The 24,335-nt window shown below is 41.2% G+C and overlaps 1 protein-coding gene across 4 annotated transcripts; it reads left to right on the top strand.

The window, feature by feature from the left end:
* On the top strand, positions 1-23,516 carry LOC124142882 (N-acetylated-alpha-linked acidic dipeptidase 2-like). Of its 4 annotated transcripts, none has more exons than XM_046511571.2 (19): positions 1-560; positions 2,893-3,118; positions 4,129-4,282; positions 5,035-5,166; positions 6,764-6,886; positions 8,185-8,362; positions 8,865-8,961; positions 9,308-9,394; positions 9,962-10,047; positions 10,136-10,255; positions 10,879-10,961; positions 11,426-11,489; positions 13,361-13,428; positions 14,303-14,388; positions 14,572-14,659; positions 17,807-18,071; positions 18,594-18,675; positions 19,854-19,946; positions 22,325-23,516. In XM_046511571.2, exons 2-19 carry the CDS (start codon positions 2,907-2,909, stop codon positions 22,497-22,499), a joined length of 2,193 nt encoding a protein of 730 aa, XP_046367527.2. In that variant the 5' UTR covers positions 1-560; positions 2,893-2,906; the 3' UTR covers positions 22,500-23,516. The 4 variants fall into 4 exon arrangements, with proteins under 4 accessions (XP_046367527.2, XP_046367526.2, XP_046367525.2 ...); XM_046511570.2 differs by having other exon boundaries at positions 1-610; XM_046511569.2 differs by lacking the exon at positions 1-560 and adding an exon at positions 626-1,433.
* The last annotated feature ends 819 nt before the right edge of the window (positions 23,517-24,335 follow it).

Raw genomic sequence — 24,335 nt, 5'->3', positions numbered from 1 at the left:
TGGACTAGTACAAGCACGCGCATGCACGTCGCTACATAAGTGCAAAAATCTTGGACGCGACGTTAAACCCCTCACCTCACCACCTATCTTTACCGTATACTTGGGCATGTGGCCTTTATCCTGAATAAACTGAAATAAACATGGTTCTATGTTCAGCGTTAAATCGCACGTTAATAAGCTGCATCACACACAAAAAAACTATATGTTTGTCCCTCGTGGTTGTAAGAGAAGAGAAACATATGGTGTAGATGCATTCAAAGACATCTATATGCACCGATGGGAATGTCAGTCGGTAACCTAATCTCTTAGTAGTGCACGCTGCAGCGAGACTAAGCAACACTATCACCAAGAACACACAGCAAGTAACCAGTCTCTCAACATAACCACAGCGACAGCAGATAATGAATATAGACATCCACGTTTAGGGCCAGGGATAAACAAGACCATAGTAAGAATGTGTAATGTTGTTTCTCTTTCGGCGCAGCGCATTCACAGAACCTCCGAACCTCAGCATTCTTGGTAAACGTCTGTCAGCGTATGTGGCACCGGAGGAGGAGGCAGTAAGTTGCTTTCATCTTCGCCCCTACTGTGAAGTCTGGAGCCAAAACAGGTTAATGTGTGATTTATTGCGCTACTTTGAGAATGAGACTATGTGGTGTGGGTTTTGTGTATGGTTAGTGAAAGTGAAATTGCATTTCCATCTTATATGTATTTGTACCAAACACAGTTTGCACAAACCTTCCAAAGAAGAAATTCAACATCATTATTTATAACCTTTCTAATACGAAACGCTCAGAACCCCATATACCACAACACCAAATTGTGTATGCTAAGTACTTATTGAGACAAGTCATATTTACAGACGAAAACCTCAAAAATCACTTGAGAAATATTGTGTTTTGTATATGACCGGATTATATCACCCCACCTGCAGATCATAACGATTGATCTTTTGCATTCGTCACAATCATGAACTGTCCCATGTTCTAGTGAAGTAACAATTTTTAGAAATATAAACAAAAAATTAAAGGCCCACCTTTAGAAAAGCGCGGACAATAAATCCAAATATCGTTGACATCTCACAAGAAACCGACTTAATCCTCACATCTTTCTCGTTCTGGGCGTGGGAATGTTGCCTAGGTATTTTTATTTCTTACATTCTTGATCAATTTCCTGAACGTTTCTTCACCCACCAGTCCCTCCCTGCTTCCAATCAACCTGCCCCTCACCAGAACAGACCCCTGTCTTACGGTAACAGGTCAGGTAAAGTAGCTGTTGATTAACAGTAAATGAGTAAACAGCAGGCACGGAGACTCTCTCCCCAGACAAAAACGACTGGTTGGTTTCTCGACTAGCTAGAGTGTTGCCGATTTCACGTTACTACAGGAAAAAGATCTGCCCGTGTGACATGTCCAAATATGTGTCGATACAAGGTGGGTCGTTGTTTTTGTCTTTTATGTATACATGACTCTACAAACGAGGTATGAATGATGAACGATATCGTTTTCAACTGTATGGCTCGCCAGAACAGTAGATTTCCAGTGGCTGATGTTTATTTCTTGCAGGTAAGTGCCGTTCTGTCAGTATATGATTCCTGTAGGTTCGTGTGGTTCTAGTGACGGGTCGTATCTTGTTTCGCCCCCATCCCCATGCTTGTCGTGAGAGTGGACTAACCAGGTGAGGTGGTCAGGCTCACTGATTTGGTTCATGTATGTCATCGATCCCAACTGCCTAGAAAGATGCTCATGATGTCGTTCTGATGTAATTGGGTGTTATCAGATCTTTGTGTAGCGGTAGAGAGCAGAAAGATCTGATTTTAATGAAATTTATCGCTGGATTGTCTGATTATTTACAGACCACCATGATATAGCTGGAATATTGCTGAGTGTGATGTTAAACAACAAACAAGACAACGTGTGTCAGTGTTCCAACAGAAGTCATGGTTTCCGGTAAAACGAAGGATTGACTAGCGACGTTTCTCTGTAATACACTCGAACTATTTCATACTTTTTGTCAATACATGTTAATTGGATCTCAACGATCTCTATATGCTGTTTGAGATGATGTGAGTTAATTATCGGTCCGACTTCGGAGCCTACAACTCGAAACAATAGACAATGGACCCAAACACGTCGAGGTAGCAAAGCTTCACTGTCACTTTAGAGTATAACCGAATAACAGTATTTTCCTCTACAAACATACGGTAAAAAATGGGTACGTGCATGTTGTTAACGCCGATGTCAGCAATAAAATATCATAAATATAATTTACAATCAACCTGTACATTGAAGAACTCCACGCCATCGTAGAACAGTGTCACGCAACTAGCCAGGTCATGGAGCCTGCCATTCAGATCCTCATTCAGTCCACTCGAGCTCTTAGTAATCTGTCATACAGACCCTGATACAAATATATCCAATACAGCCCATGCAAGTCTCTGATGTTTAGCAAGTCTAGATTACTGCAGCATCAGGAAATGAAGAGTGTCTCTGGGCTCCTTTGTATTTTATTTTTATTTAAACTTTAATAACTTTTTTTTCTGTAAGATTTCATTTCAGAGACTATATGTTAGTCTACACTCTCAGGACAAGCATCAGGTATTGGGTACTCTTTTCGTCCGAGTCAAAAAATGATGGAAAAAGTAATTTTATCCCCCGGTTCATCTTTCTCCCCAACCCACATCTTCCCCCATTAAACTAATTAGATTACACCCTGGAGTTTCTTTAATAGCCTTAAAGCTAACAGAGTGAAACAGATGCAGTGTTGTTTACATTTGATCAAAATCTGAAGCTGCCCAGGACATGAAACAAAATACGTTGGATTCCGAGCAATTTGATACACTTAGATTACTTTTCATGTAATGTCTATCACCTGATGTATTTGTTTGTATAGGTTCTAACGCCGATATGGCTGTGATAACGGGACGGGGCTGTATCGCGGCAATCGGTTTGATTGTCGTGGCCTTTGTCATCGGGTTGATGATCGGCCTGTTCGCCCCAGAGCGCTACGGGCCCAAGTCAGACAAAATACTGAGAAGACTCACAAGAGATGCGGACCCTGATGTTGGCAACAGACTCATCAACGGGATCGACCCTGCGATCATTGACAAACACCTGCAGTAAGAATCTATTATCGGCATGTGATGTTTTGGTTTTTTTATCGAAGAGGCGTTTTATATTTTTAGTTCAAATGAATACAATATCGTGGTTAATGTTCTATTGTCGCCCTTGAATCGACGATTCCGATGACGGCGGGTTGTCTGTCTATCATCGAAAGCTGTGATATTTTCATCATCAACGGTAAAACGCCACGACAGAACATTTATGTTAACTTGTTCTCGCGATTTCGTAGTACTACCGTTTGGACAAGCTGAGATTGCAGGGCGGTGGGTAGCCTCGAGGTTAATGCGTTCGCTCGTCACGCCGAACACCCGAGTTCGATTCCCGACATTGTTTCAATGTGTGTAGCCCATTTCTGGTGTCCCCCGCCGTGATAGTGCTGGAATATTGCTAAAAGCGGCGTAAAACCATAATCACTCTTTCACTCACTCACTCACTGAGATTGCAATATTTTACTATTTGCAAAGGTCGCATTCTCGCCATTTAATTTGAAAAGAAAATCTGAAAGCAAGAGACGAATGGAGAGACACTTCGCGACTTTTTATTCATCAATACGAATATTAAGTGAGTGGGTTTTAACGCCGCTTTTAATAATATTCCAGTTATATCACAGCGTGTCAACTTAATGTGGGAGGAAAGCCCGAAGTGATGCAGGTCTCAGACGTTTACCACTTCGGTGAAACCCACGAGCACGTGTATGGTGCTGACAAACCTAGAAACATAATCGGGGCGAACAGTTATTCGAACCCACGATCATAGGTTTCTGATGTGACCAAGGGACGACTGGGCCACCCGTGCCCCCCTGAATATTAAGATTTCAGGGTTGAGTAATTTACATAATTCCTTTTATATCTTTAATTCAACTGCTGGGATTCAGTTTCCATTCACTGCATTGTCCTGCGTTTCAACATCTGAAAATATTTAAAGTGTGTAAAATGTGTTCATGCGATTCAGAAAGTCATTAGGTGTGCATGTCACGATCACAAGCAAAATCGCATGCATGTTTCAGATTTTTAACCTCACGCCCGCATCTCGCCGGAACTCCAGGCAACCTCCGTACGGCAGAGTACGTCAGAGATCAATGGACGGAACAGGGATATGACGTACAGATGGTGCCGTATAATGTGCTGCTGTCATACCCAGAGGAGAATCATATCAATACCGTAAATACCTATAAACAATCATTTCCTTGTAGACATATAGCAACGATGTACGTATTCCGCCTATATTGTATCTCTGTGTATTGTCTTTCTCTCTGAACAAATGAATATTATTCGTCAGTGCGTTCATCACTCCGTAGTTGAGAGGTGATGACGCTGTACATCATCGTCAACAACGAATAGTGTGAATGTGCTCATGCTTCTAATTAGGCCTTACAAAAATTAAGATTTTGGGACTTAATCTTGAGAAGTGAGAAGTAACAGTGATAACACATATCTTAATAACTAAAAGGTAAATTGATAAATCGAAAAGTGTATGTTTCCAGGTACAATTGCCAAATCCAACAACCTACCACAAAGTGGTATCACCTGTTCCCCAAACCGTCAAGCTGCTCCCTGATCCAAGTAAATCTGTTATGACGTTATGACCATAGATGTAGTTACCATATGTAAAATGATGGAATTCCTCACACACGACATCTACACGTATACAATCGTGTATGCAACATTTGGGGATCGGACACTAAGGTAAGAAGTAGGCATCCAATGGGTACCAATTGCTCTCCCCTTCTTGCCGATCTGTTTCTATGTGCATATGAATTGGAATTTCTGCTCGGATTGGCAAAATCAAAGCACGGGAATGTTGCAAAGAAGTTTTTGGTCTTTGGCGTGACGAGCGAACGACTTAACCACTAGGATACCCCACCGCCCTGTTTGTATAGAATGTATGTGAAGAGGATGTCTTTCTGCTGCAGGCAAGCCTGGTGGCCTCTGACGGGAGAGTGATGTACCAGACTTCCCCCGGTGAACATGCCTTGTCCCCCGAGGACGCCCACCCCGAAGCCATACAACCATACAACGCCTTCTCCCCCAGCGGCAACCCCGAGGTAACCCAACAGTAGTGATCGCGGACACACTTGACGTATTGACCCGTCTCACAAGCACGTTCACTATATACGTCGACGTATTCAACAAATAATTGAGTTCGTTCCCCAACATTATTATAAGGGATCGATGATTTTAAGTGACATTAATTACTTGCGAGGACTGAACGTTGTTCACACGTGCTCTTTATAGGACTTATGTAATAATTATTACTGTTTTTAGATGTAGGGGGTACATCTCTTGAGTAGATAGTTTTATCGGCAAATGTTTTGCAAGTCAGTCGAGATATGCCATTAAGTACGTTAATATATGCACCTATCTGCATGCTTTGACAACAGGTTTTAGTTAAGCAGAATAGTAAGTTTATAATGACAAGATTCATAAGGAAGAGAATTGATGGACACCACAGTGTTTCTCATAATAAAGAAGTTGACATCCAAACATTCTCTTTCTTTAGCGTATCACTTCTAAATACCATTCAAAGACTTGACAAGATTCATGTCGCTTCAGTTGCCAGCTAATAGTGTCGTGTTTGCATGGCTTGATATTCCTTCGTTGTTCATAGTTGCTTTGACGATTAAGAGCTGAAGAACTATGACTGGGGTAGACGATTCATGTAAATGGTGTAGACGATTCCTGTGACCGGGGTGGACGATTCATGTGACTGGGGTAGACGATTCATGTGAATGGGGTAGACGATTCATGTGACTAGGGTGGACGATTCCTGTGACGGGGTAGACGATTCCTGTGACTGGGGTAGACGATTCATGTGACTGGGGTAGACGATTCATGTGACTAGGGTGGACGATTCCTGTGACGGGGTACACGATTCCTGTGACTGGGGTGGACGATTCCTGTGACTGGGGTAGACGATTCCTGTGACTGGGGTAGACGATTCATGTGACTGGGGTAGACGATTCATGTGACTAGGGTGACGATTCCTGTGACTGGGGTAGACGATTCATGTGACTGGGGTAGACGATTCCTGTGACCGGCGTGGACGATTTATGTGACTGGGGTAGACTATTCATGTGAATAGTGTAGACGATTCCTGTGACTGGGGTAGACGATTCATTTGACTGGGGAAGACGATTCATGTGACTGGGTCAGACGATTCCTGTGACTGGGGTAGACGATTCATGTGACTAGGGTTGACGATTCCTGTGACTGGGGTAGACGATTCATGTGACTAGGGTTGACGATTCCTGTGACTGGGGTAGACGATTCATGTGACTGGGTCAGACGATTCTTGTGACTAGGGTTGACGATTCCTGTGACTGGGGTAGACGATTCATGTGACTAGGGTTGACGATTCCTGTGACTGGGGTAGACGATTCATGTGACTTGGGTAGACGATTCCTGTGACTGGGGTAGACGATTCATGTGACTGGGGTAGACGATTCATGTGACTAGGGTTGACGATTCATGTGATTGGGGTAGACGATGCATGAGACTAGAGTAGACGAATCTAAAATTAAAATCTGCTCAAGCTACTTGCAGTAAGGGCTGACGTTTTCGTCTTTGATGGAAAAGGTATTCATACAGCTATTGCAAGAACTAAAATGCCATCAATAGTTGAACCTTCATCTGACCTTACAGAGTGAGTTAGTGTACGCCAACTACGCCCGAGACGTTGACTTTGAGAGCCTCATCCGACTTGGGGTAAACGTTTCGGGAAAGATCGTCATTGCTCGGTATGGACAGATCTTCCGTGGGAACAAGGTGAGGCAAGGTCCTTCTTATAAGTTCTTGCATGTTTTTATGGCAGATTGATAAGTGGTATCTATTGAATGATCGATGGACTGCACACTCGGATCCCACGAGGGGTGACAATCAGTATAGAGCGAAGCCTCGTTTTTCTGGAAACACTGCTTTCCGCAATACACAAGAGTTTATTCTGTATCAATGATTTCAATTGTTATTCCGGAATTCGTTTTTAATCCGAACGAGTTGTCCTGATCAACTGGTTTTCACTGTTAATGATCTAGAAATAGCTGTGAAACCGATTGACTCGGTGATTGGGTTCATGGTCGGAGACTGCACTGTACTTTCAGAACTATTGTCTGTCAATAACTGAAAAAATCACATTGAAACGGTTTTGTCGACGTTTATGTGTTTTAGAAAGATATTTCTACTTTTCATATTCAGAATTTAGGTTTTTATATAACGTTCGCCATCTATTTTACACATGGAAAGTATGTACGTATGTCGTATCTTTTCTGTAATCTTAAATACGGTAACATGTAAACGCTTTTCAAACAACTGTATACACCGTGGATCAGAGGCGTGTTTTCCCACTGTTTCGACTTGGGGACCTAAGTTAAACCTGTCCGTATGCTACTCTCAAGAACATTAAAAATATACGTTTGCAGTTGCCTCTGAAAGAGGACAGACAACGTCTTGACCAGACTATCGGTATATACCTTGGAGGCTAAAATCCAGTTGTCAACATTAAACTGTTTATATCAATTATATCATGGCCTGTCAGTTTGATGTGTGAGGAGAGCCCAATGTGATCATGGCGCAGGCCGTTTTCCACATGACGGGTATGGTGCTGACAGGTTGCGGATGGTAACCGATGCTAATTTGGGATTCGAATCTGTAATCAGCAGATCCTGACACTGCGGAAGGCCTATAACAACAAGGTGTCATACGTCACATTTTGACCTGATACATGCATGTTGCTTTTAGTTCAATTAGATCATGGTTAGATTTGGTCTTCAGCAACTCATACTTGTAGTACGAGGCGACAAACGGGTTCTGACTTGGTTGATGCATGTTATCGTATCCCAATTGGGAGATCGATGCTCGTGATTTCGATCACTGGATTATCTACTCCAGACTTGATTATTTACAGACCGCCACCATATTGCTGGCGTTAAACAAAAAACAAACAAACATACATACCATGGATTCTAAATTTGATATATATACTCATTGATGGACGTGATATGATTAAGCATTAATATGAAAATATTAATGAATTTGCTTATATACATTGCTATGGTATGTGGTTTAAGGTTAACTTTGCTTACCAAAATGGTGCCGTTGGCGTCATCCTCTTCATGGATCCAAGTGACTACACCGACGGTAAAGTCACGTATCCAGACAGCATCTGGCTACCACCTACCGGCGTCCAGAGGGGCAACATCGTAATGATTAAAGGGGATCAAGCTACTCCTGGGTACCCGGCAACTTGTAGGTGTCATACAGTTTTAGTGAAATAACAACTTTGTCAACGTGTTAATTTAAAATGCAGTCTTCGTAAAATACCTGTCAACTTAATCAATCGATATAACGGACAACTAAGTATCATTTGGTTTCACACGGGGGTGAAGTAGTTTTCAGGTAGCACCATTATTATTATGTATATTTAAAGTAGGGTTTTGTCCTAATGCTCGCCTACTTGTATGTTCAGGAATGTGTAAATATCTATCTTTTTATGAACATTGCTATGATCTGGATTCTTTGAAACACAAGTACAAGTGTATTGGTTATTTGTTTGAGGTTTTTTAGGGTTAAAGATGTATTAGTAGAGTCAATGTCCACTGAAATTATAGCATATAGAAAAGCGCGTGTGCTATGATGTCAGTGGCAATTCATGTTGTATTTAGAAGACACACATGATCTATTCTTCACTGTAACGAATTATCTTCAACTTAAACCAACCTTCCTATGATTTGAAACAATTTACTCACAGGGTATACCGAACGTCTCACGGATGAAGAATTGAAGGCCAAACTTCCTAAAATACCGTGTCACCCAATAGGCTATGCTGATGCCTATATGCTACTGAAGTAAGATATGTTTCTTTAGATTATTGATTTGCAACCATAATTTATGTCTATATTTTACAAATATGAATAATTCCCTTTGATGTAGTAACTCGGTTCATTGACGAATAGAGTAAAATTAACTTCCGATTCCTTTTTAAAAAAATTAATGTAGTTTCGTGATTGGAAAGTGCTCTTCAGTGTCCAAAAAGAAACAAACGGTAAAAGATGAAACATCGTTTTAAAAAATAATTATGGAGAATTTAGATATTCAAATAAAATGTATCTTGCAAATGTTGTTTTTTTAAATATGTTTTTGAGCTTTCAATCTAAACAATGCCAAGATGCAATGATGTATGTATCTTCCCAGGGCGATGGAGGGGTTGGCAGCTCCACCCGAGTGGCAGGGGGGCCTCAACATCACCTACAAACTTGGGGGAATCATGACAGCAAACACGTGTGTGTCCTCAGCAGCATCTGTGGATGGCGCTATGCTATCATCATAGTTGTTAGATGTCTCATGTGACGGGCATGATCGCCATGTTTCTTAAACATTATATATGATTTATTATATCTGACAGGTATGTCTTTGTGACAAGAGGTTTAAGTGTTGTTAGAGTGTTCTGCCCTTATTGGTCTTTATATTTCTCGATCAATTCTATTACATGAGCAGGCCATGAGGACTCAGTGAAAGTATTCGATTGTTTCTTGACATCATTGTTAAGCGGAACATATTTAACGATGCCGATGTTATAGTGCTAGTCAACTGAGATACCATGCCGCAGAATTATCCACTCAGACACAGTGTACTAACTCCGAGCCGACCAGTCCTTGTTTTAGCCACTTAATCACGAGCACCAGGCACAATAAGTGCCATCTTTTAACGTCTTTTGGTGTGACGCGGTCGGGGTTCGAACCCTGGACTTTCCACGGAGGCAGCCTTTAACGACAGACATTCATGTATGATATGCATATTGGAACGGATTAAAACGTTTTCACTAGTTCTCTTTATTTTTTGTTGCAGAAAGGTGAAATTGTACGTAAAGAACAAACTGAAAACGGTCAAAATATACAACGTCATAGCTAAGATGAAAGGTGTCATAGAAAGCGGTAAGTATATCAAATAATTCTCTTTGGTCAGCATAGTCAGATATTAGCTGTATAGCAATCAACCTTCACCTATTTTGTATTCCTGCAGACAGAGTGGTGCTGATAGGAAACCACAGGGACGCATGGGTGTTCGGCGGGGTTGACCCGTCTTCCGGAAGTGCCGCCATCTTGGAAATGTCCAGAGTTTATGCCGACCAATTCAAAGGCGGTAAGGTCATATCAAGATCTGTGCCAAGATATATAATGTTCTGTGGTATTGGATGCTGTCAAATAGTAACAATCTAAGAATCTCCTATTTTAAATAATCTCGTATTCTTAGTGGATGATTTTTAATATTGTTTAACAGTTCCATGTAAAATGATCACGTTATAAGGGATAGCGGTGCCTAGAGACGACATCCTGGATTAGTTCAAATGAATGTTTGTAAGGGTTTTGTAGTTTTAATCTTTAGTGATCTTTTTTTGGTCTAATCCGTGAAAAGTAGAACGGTTGGTTAAATAGAAATGAATGTGAACAATTTTTAATGTAGCTTTTGGCATGGTTAGTCGAGTCAGTTGAAATATTAAAAATGGTGACGCCAAACCATATGCATAAAACTGAAAAACTCTTTGAATACGATCATTCGAACATGCTGTACTTGCCTATCTCCGTCACTTCAATAATAACTGCTTGTCCTAACGAAGTACCTGCGCTTCAGAGTTGATTTAGAAATAAAGTTTGCTCTGTCCCCAGAGCAATGATAAAAATCTGCAAATTGTCCTCATAGTGTCCGTTCATCTTGCATAATGGCCGCCATAGCTCTGCTGCACGCCGTGTTATTATGGTCTGTAGGTTGGGAGCCCCGGAGATCGGTCATGTTCTGCAGCTGGGATGCGGAGGAGTTTGGCCTGGTGGGGTCGTACGAGTGGGTCGAGGTAATTCCCTGATACAGAAAACACTGCAAGTGCATTGAAGTGGCGTAAAATCATATTTCCTCGGGTTGGGATTGTTCCCAATTACGACTCTCCTTTTTGTATCCATTATTATGCCGACATGAATTAGTATAACCTTTGCATCTCTTGTTTTCTTTATTTTCTTAAACTAACATTTAAATACAGGGGTGGGGACCTGTAAGGTTTTGATAAAATGGTTATTTGTGTCTGATTTCAAATTTTACACAATTATGTATTAACACGATAAATCAGTGTTACTTTTGATTAGTTTCCCATCAAAATGTACTTCATATTTGTTGTGCTTAGCAACGACATAGTGTGATTAATGAGTAGCATTTGCTAAATTTGCTGAACACTAAAGAAATATACATACCCGTATTCAGCATAAAATGATGCTTGTTATGAAGAAATAGTGAATGTTTGTACCTACATTTCCCTTGTGACAGGAGAATGTCATGTGGCTACGGAACCAGGCCGTTGCCTATTTAAACATCGACTCAACTACAGCCGGTGAGTCAACTTTATTGACTTTCAAGTATTAATCATTTACAATAACTGCGGTCCTAGACCACTGTGCAGAGTTACCTCCATTATCTGTGTCAGGATCCGCTGACTGTGGGTTCGGATCATAGATAGTCCCTAATTATGATCATGGTTTTACACATGATCGTGGGTCTACAATATGCGACATTTTGGGTTTTGCGCAGCAATGAGTTTACACACTGTGATATGACTGAAACACTCTTTAGTGGGTCGTTTAACTCATTCACGCTGTTAAGAACTGGCCGCCTCCGTGGTCTAATGGTAGAGCGTCCGCCCGGAGAGCGGAAGGTTCGGTGTTCGATCCCCGGCCGCGTTAAACCAAAAGACGTTAAAAGATGGTACTTGTTGTTACCCTGTCTGGCGCTCGGCATAAAGGGTCTCAAACAAGGACTGGTCGGCTTGGAGTCAGTACACTATGTCTGAGTGGGGTATTCATGTTAAACTGCGACATGGTATCTCAGTGAGCTAGCACTATAAATCGGTGTTAGTCCGGACTACACGCACCTGCATGTACGTCGCTATATAAGTGCAATAATCTTAGACCCGACGTTAAACCCAATGTCACCTCAGCTCACCTGTTAAGAACAGCGTTCAGTCCAAGTTATTCACTCATTGCAAGTAGTATCCTGCCCTTCCATCTTACTATTTCGCATGTCCTATGATGGTCCGTCCACCTTTAACATCCAGACACTGTGCGTATATGTGTGTCTACATTGTATATGATATTCTGATACAGAACAGTCTACATTATCTTAAGTTAACTGCATACTCACGGGAAGCCTGCATACAAATCAATTTCTTGTACATTTAACATTTGTATACTTTACATCATCTTCCCGAGGCAAGAGAGTTAACTGACTCTAAAATTCCAGTTTCCACCCTTGCCGAACTAGGCTGGAATTCCTGGGCTCGATCGGAGCGCCACCAGTGGCTATTACGAGTCATGTCCTTTCTATGCCTCTCCTATTGACCAATCAGATTCAACCTCTCGTATCACATGCATTTGCTTCAAACAAAACGGTGGCGCCCACTCAAGACGATCTGATCGATAAGCAAGATCTATATTGTGATAAAACGAGTTTTAAGTGCATCAAATCACGTGAGCACCTTGATTTAAAAAATGAAAAGATTGAGAAAATATCTGTTGACAACGAGTTAGCGGTGCACATGCTTTGCAAATCCTGCAGTCGACCGAAATCTGCATGACACTTTACGAACCGGATTTCGATTTCGGTGCGCGATTTGGTCCAGTCGTTAGTCGTTAGTCCAGCCAAAATGTAAATCCATAATACGAGCCTAGTTCGGCAAGGGTGGAAACTGGACTTTTATAGTCAGTTAACTCACTTGCCTCGGGAAGATGACCTTACATTGAATATCAAATATGTTATCAATTGTGAACGTGATCTTTGGAATTTGGCCCCCAGAATTTGTGCTTATCCTAAGAGTCGACAACATTGGATCGGGCGGTCGGGCTCAGTGACTTGGTTGATTGCGTGTCTTCGTATCCTGACGTCATGGGGCGTTGCTCATGAGATCAATCACTAGTTTGGTTGGTTCAGATTGCATTGTTTACAGACCTCTCTGGTATATATATAACTGGAATACTTCTGACTACAACGGAAAACAAACGGAAAGACTGGGTGTGTCGGGTAGCGCATACAGCCAGTGGTTAAAGACCAGAGAACGATTCGTCATGTGGTACACTTTGCTGGTCTCCCCCTCGAGATAATGCTACAGTTTAACGAGATGTACACCCTTTTGGATGATGACTTTGAGTAACTGGTTTCAAGTCACACTGACACATGACTATGTATATTTTGGTATGTTTTCACTTCCAGGTAATTACACAATAAGTGTTGCCGCGACTCCAACAATCAGACGTGCCATTTTCCGAGCAGCGCAAAAGGTTAGAAAGCAATATAATTTAATTATATAATTAGTTCCGTTATGAAATAACCAGCTGGTTTTGAAAACAAAACCTTCACTGATAGGTTTTCCGCTGTTCGCCACTGTGCTGTACACTGTATTCAGAATGTGTGACACCACAATCAACGGAAACCTGTTGCATTTAGTTTGCCATATAGTGTTTGTGGAATACCCACCTTCGTGAAAATTGGATGATTTTTATTGGAGTCATAAAAAGTATCGACGTTAATTTTCAATGTTTAATTTGTGTGATTTTTTTAAGTGACAAGATACTCGTCATTTTTTTTTTGCTGGTGAACAAAATAAATCTATATGGACAAGCACAAACTGCCTTGACTGTTACTAATTGATAACCGCCATTTTACGAGCACGATGGATGAATAAATTAAAACTATAACCTGAAGTAAAGAAAATCGCCCTCACGTGAGGATTTGTCAGATTTCTCGCAGTGCAGAGTTGCGTCCCCTGGGCACGCCTGAAACCCATGGCTGTGGGTTCGAATCCCGGTTCTCCTCGATCATGTTTCTAGGTTTGTCAGCTCCATACCCGTGCTCGTGGGTTTCACCAAAGTGTAAACGTCTGAGACCTGCATCACTTCGGGCTTTCCTCCCACATTAAGCTGACAGCCGTGACATAACTAGTTTATTGTTCAAAGTGGCGTTGGGGGGTGGGGGTGTATGGTTAACCTAGTGGTTACCCCGGGCCCGGTTCGATTCCCCAAATGGGTACAATGTGTGAAGCCCATTTCTGGTGTCCCCCGCCGTAATATTGCTGGAATATTGCTAAAAGCGGTGTAAACCATACTCACTCACTCAAAGTGGCGTTAAACCCAACTCACTCACTCACTGTTGTAGGTGCCGGATTCCCACCAGGCTGGTAGAACCCTGTTCGATGTATGGAGGGAGAGAAGACCAGATGCAGCTAAGAAGGAGTTCCCCAGGTATTGGGCACCATGATTTTCCTATTTTCCACCCCAATACCTCCAGCAAGCGTATGTCGACATATACATGCACACATCGTTCCAGATATTTTCTTATTAATATTTATAGGAATTTTATATACCGTAGCCGTGTAATACTGACACATATTTCAACTGATACATCTCGCTTGGGTGTATTTCCAGCCTCAAAATGCCCGGGGCAGGATCGGATTTTGTACCATTCGAGGAGGATGTTGCTATTCCTACCTTAACAGCCGACTACAGGAACATGGTAATTATTGACACGGCTTTCTCTCTCCCCTTCTCCTGGCCCAGTGATCAAGGGCGCCCCAACCCGTTTTGCAGGGTCACTGGTCCCATCGAATCCAAGATTCGTGCTTAGTCTGGCTGGAGTGTTTTCGTTTGTTCCATCAAAAGTATTCCAATACGTTTGGTTATAGTTATACTGATAATAAATAGACGAGGTTCGACCCAGTACGCACACGCACACGCACACGCACACGCACGCACAAACACCCTATTTCGCCTTTCACACCTGACCGCCTCGGTGGTCTAGTTGTAGAGCGTCTGCCCGGAGAGCGGAAGGTCGGGGGTTCGATCCCGGCCGCGTCATACCAAAATACGTTAAAAGCAAGTACTTGTTGTTACCCTGCCCTGCGCTCGGCATTAAGGGGCTAAGACGAGGACCGGTCGGCTTTGAGTCAGTATACTGTGTCTGAATGGGGTATTCGTGTTAAACTGCGGCATGGTATCTCAGTGGGCTAGCACTATAAAATCGGCATTCGCCCGAACGATTAACCTGTGTGTAAATGTGGAACTTCAAGAGACATATTGACCGGTGTGTAAATGTGAAACTACATGAGGCATATTGACCGGTGTGTAAATGTGGAACTTCAAGAGACATATTGACATGTGTGTAAATGTGGAACTACATGAGACATATTGACATGTGTGTAAATGTGGAACTTCAAGAGACATATTGACATGTGTGTAAATGTGGAACTACATGAGACATAATGACCTGTGTGTAAATGTGGAACTTCAAGAGACATATTGACCTGTGTGTAAATGTGGAACTGCATGAGACATATTGACATGTGTGTAAATGTGGAACTTCAAGAGACATATTGACTGGTGTGAAATGTGGAACTACATGAGCCATATTGACATGTGTGTAAATGTGGAACTACATGAGACATATTGACCGGTGTGGAAGATGTGAACTTTATGAGATACAATGACCTGTATGTAAATGTGGAACTACATGAGACATATTGACCGGTGTGTAAGATGTGAACTTTATGAGATACATTGACCTGTATGTAAATGTGGAACTACATGAGCCATATTGACCGGTGTGTAAGATGTGAACTTTATGAGATACATTGACCTGTATGTAAATGTGGAACTACATGAGCCATATTGACCGGTGTGTAAGATGTGAACTTTATGAGATACATTGACCTGTATGTAAATGTGGAACTACATGAGCCATATTGACCGGTGTGTAAGATGTGAACTTTATGAGATACATTGACCTGTATGTAAATGTGGAACTACATGAGCCATATTGACCGGTGTGTAAGATGTGAACTTTATGAGATACATTGACCTGTATGTAAATGTGGAACTACATGAGCCATATTGACCGGTGTGTAAGATGTGAACTTTATGAGATACATTGACCTGTATGTAAATGTGGAACTACATGAGACATATTGACCGGTGTGTAAGATGTGAACTTTATGAGATACATTGACCTGTATGTAAATGTGGAACTACATGAGCCATATTGACCGGTGTGTAAGATGTGAACTTTATAAGATACATTGACCTGTATGTAAATGTGGAACTACATGAGACATATTGACCGGTGTGTAAGATGTGAACTTTATGAGATACATTGACCTGTATGTAAATGTGGAACTACATGAGACATATTGACCGGTGTGTAAGATGTGAACTTTATGAGATACATTGACCTGTATGTAAATGTGGAACTACATGAGACATATTGACCGGTGTGTAAGATGTGAACTTTATGAGATACATTGACCTGTATGTAAATGTGGAACTACATGAGCCATATTGACCGGTGTGTAAGATGTGAACTTTATGAGATACATTGACCTGTATGTAAATGTGGAACTACATGAGCCATATTGACCGGTGTGTAAGATGTGAACTTTATGAGATACATTGACCTGTATGTAAATGTGGAACTACATGAGCCATATTGACCGGTGTGTAAGATGTGGACTTTATGAGATACATTGACCTGTATGTAAATGTGGAACTACATGAGACATATTGACCGGTGTGGAAGATGTGAACTTTATAAGATACATTGACCTGTATGTAAATGTGGAAATCCCAGTCATATTGACCGGTGTGTAAGATGTGAACTTTATGAGATACATTGACCTGTATGTAAATGTGGAACTACATGAGCCATATTGACCGGTGTGTAAGATGTGAACTTTATGAGATACATTGACCTGTATGTAAATGTGGAACTACATGAGCCATATTGACCGGTGTGTAAGATGTGAACTTTATGAGATACATTGACCTGTATGTAAATGTGGAACTACATGAGCCATATTGACCGGTGTGTAAGATGTGAACTTTATGAGATACATTGACCTGTATGTAAATGTGGAACTACATGAGCCATACTGACCGGTGTGTAAGATGTGAACTTTATGAGATACATTGACCTGTATGTAAATGTGGAACTACATGAGCCATATTGACCGGTGTGTAAGATGTGAACTTTATGAGATACATTGACCTGTATGTAAATGTGGAACTACATGAGCCATATTGACCGGTGTGTAAGATGTGAACTTTATGAGATACATTGACCTGTATGTAAATGTGGAACTACATGAGCCATATTGACCGGTGTGTAAGATGTGAGCTTTATGAGATACATTGACCTGTATGTAAATGTGGAACTACATGAGCCATATTGACCGGTGTGTAAGATGTGAACTTTATGAGATACATTGACCTGTATGTAAATGTGGAACTACATGAGACATATTGACCGGTGTGTAAGATGTGAACTTTATGAGATACATTGACCTGTATGTAAATGTGGAACTACATGAGACATATTGACCGCGCGTACGTTTGACACACTTAATTGACAAGTACACAGGTGTTTCGATACGAAGGTATAATTAAACGTTGCATCCCATAATTTATGTTCTGTAAAGAAAAAGGATTGTGGGTGGGGCCGTGAACTACCCCCTACCCGTTCATTCAATAACATATTAAGGCAAAGAGAACTTAATTAAACTAAACAAGACATGATGAGTAAATTCAAAGTACAAGAACTGAGGTTCATGACAAGGTTACTCTTCATGTGCATGTCGTGCGCGGCAATCAATCATCATTGTGTCTGTTGCAGGATCTAGGGTACAGGGTGCACAAGAAAAACGCCCATCCGTTGTACCACACTCTATATGGCGGGTACCGCTATGTCAAGATGATCGATCCGGAACTACGGGTTGCGAGGACAGTGGCAGCCCTTGTCATCGAGACAGCGCGAGATCTCGTCGATTCTCTGATTTTACCACTGGATGTGCGAGATTATGCTGAAGCGGTGGACGGTTATATTCAAACATTATTCGACTCAGGAAGACAGAAATTCTCTTCTTACAATATAACGTCGGGTCAGTGACACTATTCTGTCTATGTTAAATAAACATTGTAGGTTAGCAAGCATAAATAACGTGGTTTAAATGTATTCCTCCAAATAGAAACAGCGCTAAAATAACATACATGCTGCATTAAACTCGATTCTGATTGGGTAATCAAAGGTATCAAATCAAAATGCGCCCTCTGATTGAAACCATGGATTCTGTTTGAAAATCCCGTTTGTTAATGACGCCTTTGATTTTATACTGTGACGGTTGTTATACATCGCACATATACTGCCGGGGAAAACATGTGAATGAGTGTGGGTGTAACGCCTCTCTGGACAGTACAGCATCACAGCTTGACGTGGGAGGGAAAGCCCGAATTCATGCAGGTCTTAGAAACTTAGCACGAGCACAGGATGGTGTTGCTAACCTAGCACATGAGCAGGGCAAACCGGGATTTGAACTCACGCACCTAGGTTTCCAGTACGCCTAAGGGACACTTATATGCATTGGAGACAATTCCGTTACAATGATTTCCTTCTTTAATTTCAGTGGCTATCAAGTCCGCATCCCAGAATTTTACCAATGCCGCAAAGGCATTTCACTTTGCTTTGGACAAAGTTGATTTACACAAGTAAGGAACATTCTTTCCTTGTGAGTGAGTGAGGGAGTGGGTGGTAGGGTGAGTGAGTGAGTGAGTGAGTGAGTTATCACGCCGCCATGAACAATATAACGAGTGATGTCCCTTCTATGTACCTCCTATTGACCAATGAAATTCATGTCACTTGCATTTGCTTCAAGCAAAATGGCGGTGCCCAGTCAAGACGATATGATCCAATAATCAAGATCTTTATTGTATTAAAACCTCGCGAAGTACATCAAATCGCGTCAGCACATTGATTAAAAACATGAAAAGATCTGGAAAAATTCTACTGACGGGAATACGAACGAAGTACGAATACTTTGCAAATCCTGCAATCGAGCGAAATCTGCACAGCAGTTTACGAACCGGATGTCGATTTCGTTACACGATTTTGATTGGACTATGCATAGACCCGTTTGTCTAGCCAAAACATTACTCCATAATTCCAGCAAGTTTGGCAAGGGTAGAAACTTTAATAGTCAGTCAACTGGATGGACATATCAGGTTGAAAGTAGAACAACTCGGCCAATACAAATTGAGCCAGAGGTTGTATAAAAGTGGCCCGGAACTACTGTCGTTTACTCGAGTAAAATATTGTTACCAAGGTCGATAATTTATAGATGCGTATTAGTGCCACATTCTGAAAAAGAATCATCATGACACTATTCACATCTACCTATATGATATGATAATCAACGTAGAAGAAAGTAGCATCTTTGTAGATGTAAATATGGTCTACGTAGATGTAAGTATCAGTATATATTTGTTTAGAATGAGGCACTAATACGCCCCCATAATAATTCGAAAGTAGATGCTATTTTCTTCTTCGTAGATCATTAGTATCATCTCCGTGGACTAAAGCATCTTCTACGTAACTGAAGTTTCGCAGATGGTAGATGATTTATTATTTTTAGAATGTGGCACTAATACAAACGGGAACAAAACCCTGCAAAGACAATATCTAGTGAACATATATGAAAATAGAAATACCAGACGTTTTCCACCAGTGATGGTTGTACACGGGAACAATTACGTAGTCCTTATCACAGTGATATTAACACCTTCAGCCTGAAATCATCAGTACATTCTCTGCACCTTTTTACTCAACGCAAAAGTACATTACATTTACAAAAGTAAATCATTAAGATGAACATACGACATTATTCCAGCCCTCTTGAAGTGAGAGCGGTCAACGAGAAGTTACAGACAGTGGAGAAGGCATTCCAGGTTCACAGCGGACTCCCAAACCGGAAGGAATACAAGTAAGTTACAGTTACTGTACTATTTCATTCTTGTATGATTCCCAGAGACACTGTAACATTTGGACGTATAACGCTGTCGTCTTTCAAACTAGTCTAAATACCATCCCAACTGCATAATCAGAGATATTTTATTTTTTAATGTTTTATGAGCATATCTATTACATGATTATTTCACGTGTTTACACCCCTGTACAATACCACGTGGACGGGCGTATCGGGGGATATTGTTTCCATGGTAAGAGTAAATAAATGAATACTATTTATTAATTGACAACAATAAACTGCAGTTTTTAGTTTGGATGCAATGGATGGCTTGATATACTTCAGTAATTTGTAGCGTAATAGCAAATCTTTTCGGACATATTTAAATGAGAGTCGTTTCCAGTTAGGTATGTAATACATTAAGGTAGACAGACAAATAACTCGGCAGCCCGGGGTAACAACATAAATTAGTTTCCAAGAACTCAGTTCTTCCCTCAGTTCTTCCTCCATTCTTTAGTGACAGAGCGGTTATATCACCCGTTCGATCAGACAGATGTGAGTTCGAATCCTAGGTGAAAAAGTTTACACATTTTCTCAACTTTGATTAAAATTCATAGCAGGAATCCGAGGAATCGGAAAATGCTAAAACGTAGATAATCCTAACATGGCAATATAATAAAAGTGTGTGATAGTATTGTGAACCTACACTTATAAGAGAGAAAGAAAGGTGAATCGGTCAATAAACGATCACTTATAACCACAGAAACCATGCCAAGCAGATGAGATGAGGTGAAATGGGGTTTAACATCGCGTGCAAGATCATTGCACTTATATATCAACGCTCGTGTATGCGTGCGTGTGTGCGGACTAACCCGGGTGTTATAGTTCTATCCCAATACAATGCCGCAGTTTAACATGGATATCCGACTGTACGGTAGACGCGGTATACTGACTCCGAGCCAGCCAGTCCTTGTGTTAACACGCGAGTGGGGGGGAATCAGCTCGCTTAGCAGAGGTACCACTGTTCACGACCAACACGCAACACAGACCTGAGTGATATAATCAGTCAACAATAGAATGATCACAGTCAATTATTACTGCATGTTTATATTACAATCAGTAATAAAGTACATATATGCGAAGAACATCAAATCAATATGATATCCTACAGTATGATTGAAAGGCGACCATGCTTGTCGTAAGAGGCGACTAACGGGATCGGGTGGTCATGCTCGCTGACTTGATTGATGCATGTCATCGATCCCAATTGCGTGGATCGATGCTCTTGATGTAAATCACTGGATTGTCTGGTCCAGACTCGATTATTTACAGACCACCGTCATGTAGCTGTAATAATGCCGAGTACAGCGTTAAACAACCAAACAAACAAACGAATATAGTATACCCGACACTCTTACTAATATATACATTACCCAAGTGGGAATTCACACAAGATACATTCTAGTTTAGCAACAATACATATTCCAAAAGGTAAACAACGTAATAAAAATAACAGAATTGGCATAATCTATACAGAGACGCTCTACACTGGGAATATCTAAGCTAGACACACAAGTATACGCCTGCAGGTATTGCCCAGGGTAACAACACATAGTTAAGGTTTAACATAGTACAAGATAAACGTTTCTTACCCGAGTGAATAAACAGTCAGTTTATTAGACAGCCACAGAATGTTTGTGACCGTCTGTCGTCCGTATTTATACCTATCCTAGCTCCTACAGATAATCTCATTTACTGATTTAACAGACGATAAAGTTGTTATGAACTTTAGTGGCGCTAACTCGACAGAATTATACAATTTAGTTTGCCCGAGGCATTGATGATAAAGGTGTTTATAAGTGAAGGTAAGTAAGAATAATAGTTCACCAGTTGCTAGTATGCCACGAATGTATACGTGGTACGTGTGATTTGATAAGGGTGGACAATAAACAGCTCCAGATACAGATAAAGGTATTGACGTCTTACATTTGTTTGCCTAACTCTATCTGGCCAGCGCAATGAGAGATGCTGGTCCTGTCTGATATGCGTTATCGGTTAAAGATAATGGAACGTGGTCCATCAGTTGTAATATTCCCTTATTTCTCAATTTCCACATCTTAACATGTGGCATGTTACGTTATAAAATATTTGTAAAACTTTGTCCAATTTCCCCATGTTAATACATTTTTATTCCCTTAATGCCGAGCGCCAGGCAAGGTAAGAACAAGTACAATTCTTTAACGTATTTTGGTATGACGCGGCAGGAGGATCGAACCACCGACCTTCCGCACTCCGGCCAGACGCTGTGTCCAGACCACGGCGGTGGTCCATGGCAACGAGACCTTGGGGTATAAACAACTTAACCGGGGTCTAAAAATTGTGTTTTTCAACTTCAGGCACGTGCTGCTATCCCCGAGCAGCGCCGACTACTACAAAACGACCACGTTTCCAGGGATGGCGGACCTCCTCTATCAGATCGGGGACAACGCGACACGCTGGAGGGAGGTCAAGACCCATCTGTCCGTCCTGACCTTCTGCATACAGTCAGCGGCCGATATACTTACAAGCTAGTTCTACACAGACGTTTTGTTGTTTCAATAAGGTTGTTATAACAGTGATTTCAATGATATGTCTTATGTGTAAGTTACTTCCAAATGATACCACCGGTAGATTCGTTCAAAATGGAGTGAGTGAGTGGGCGAGTGTGGTTTTACCACGCTTTTAGCAGTATTCAGGCGATATCGAGGCGGGGGACACTCAAAATGGGCTTAACACTTGAGGGGAATCAAACCCGGGTCTTCGGCGTGACGAGCGAACGCTTTAACCACTGGGCTACCCCACCGCCCATAGTTCTAACAGGACATTGTTATTGGTGATATTATGGCATTTTTCATCATTATATTCAAGTAGTTTTGAAGCTTGTATATGCGATACAGTATCTATGTCCGCGGGTCTTCATTAAGAGCATTTTAATTTTTTTCTGAGATAAGTCGAGTCGACTCGTATGTAACTGTCAAAATGCAAAAAAAAATGTTGCTGTGAATTCGATTGTGCTTGGTTGACTTGTACCACAGCGCAAATGTCTCATTTCACTTAAGAATCAGATAGGGAATTCGAAATCACGTACTGCGTTACTGCGTATTTGACAGACGAGTCTGGGAAGCCATGAAAGCATATCATTTTACTGTGTCTAGAAATAAGCGTTCACTTTTTTATTTCCATCAGTATATATAATGTTTTGTGTTGTGTCCTGAAAAATCTCGGTATGGGAGATAAAAAGTTACTTAATATGATCACAGTTCCTTCTGCGTCTGAGTATAGAGCCATACATAAAGACATCATTGACTTATCTTCTTGGAGACTCAACATTGTCTGATCTACGGTGTGCTAAGAGTTAACGCCTATCATTCGGAATATTTCAATCGGAAGACAGTACGAATGGAGATTCGAACACTTTAACCACAGGGCCAACCCACCTCCCCCTGACATATCTAGAAATAATTGGAGAGCCGGTACTAGCTTGTTGAAAATACCAAAATGTAGGTAACAATTTGAATTGTTTCCTTACAATAAAGTTCTATTTCCAAATACATTGTAAGTTGTTATTTCAATATACGGCGCGTACACGGAATGATGTTAATATGCTCGATGATCCAGCGTATTATATCACAATTCTAAGAAAGTATACACCCACGTTTGATGTTGGCTAAAAATGAAACATAAAAAAATGGTTATTTGAGATGGTGTTGTATTTGATACAGGTATCGTCCGGGGTAGAATAGGTCTTCAGCAACCCATGCTTTCCATAAAAGGCGACTATGCTTGTCGTATAAGGCGACTAACGGCATTGGGTGGTCAGGCTCGCTGACTTGGTTGATGCATGTCATCGATCCCAATTGCGCGGATCGATGCTCATGATGTCAGTCACTGGATTGTCTGGTTCAGACTCGATTATTTACAGACCGCCGTCATATAGCTGGAATATTGCTGAGTGCGACGTTAAACAGAAAAACAAACAAATTGATACAGGTATCATATAGGCGATATTACATGCATCATATCAATGAGTCTCACACAACAGGTGACGTGCACGTGACGTAACAAGGAACTTGGGGTCACAGTCCACAGTAATGAGCGGAGTGAAATGTAAATTGTCAACTGTATACTTTTTTTCAAGCCGGTTTATGTTGCCTTACGTAAATTTGGTAGTCTAACAATATTATTATATATTTTTGGAGTTAATAGATCATAAGGTAATATCGGTATTAGAAGGCATGCGAGTTCAACGACGTTGATGGTTATGAAATAATATACTTTGAAAGTAAAGACGAAATTTCACAATAAAATGCGAGTGCAGTGAGACCAGTCTGCCAGCAAATGGCGCTAGCTTGATGATAAAAGCCGAAC

This window comes from Haliotis rufescens, unplaced genomic scaffold (genome assembly GCF_023055435.1).
Source record: "Haliotis rufescens isolate VD_foot unplaced genomic scaffold, xgHalRufe1.0.p SCAF_6, whole genome shotgun sequence".
Classification (NCBI taxonomy): domain Eukaryota; kingdom Metazoa; phylum Mollusca; class Gastropoda; order Lepetellida; family Haliotidae; genus Haliotis; species Haliotis rufescens.
This window is presented reverse-complemented; position numbering and strand designations above follow the sequence as displayed.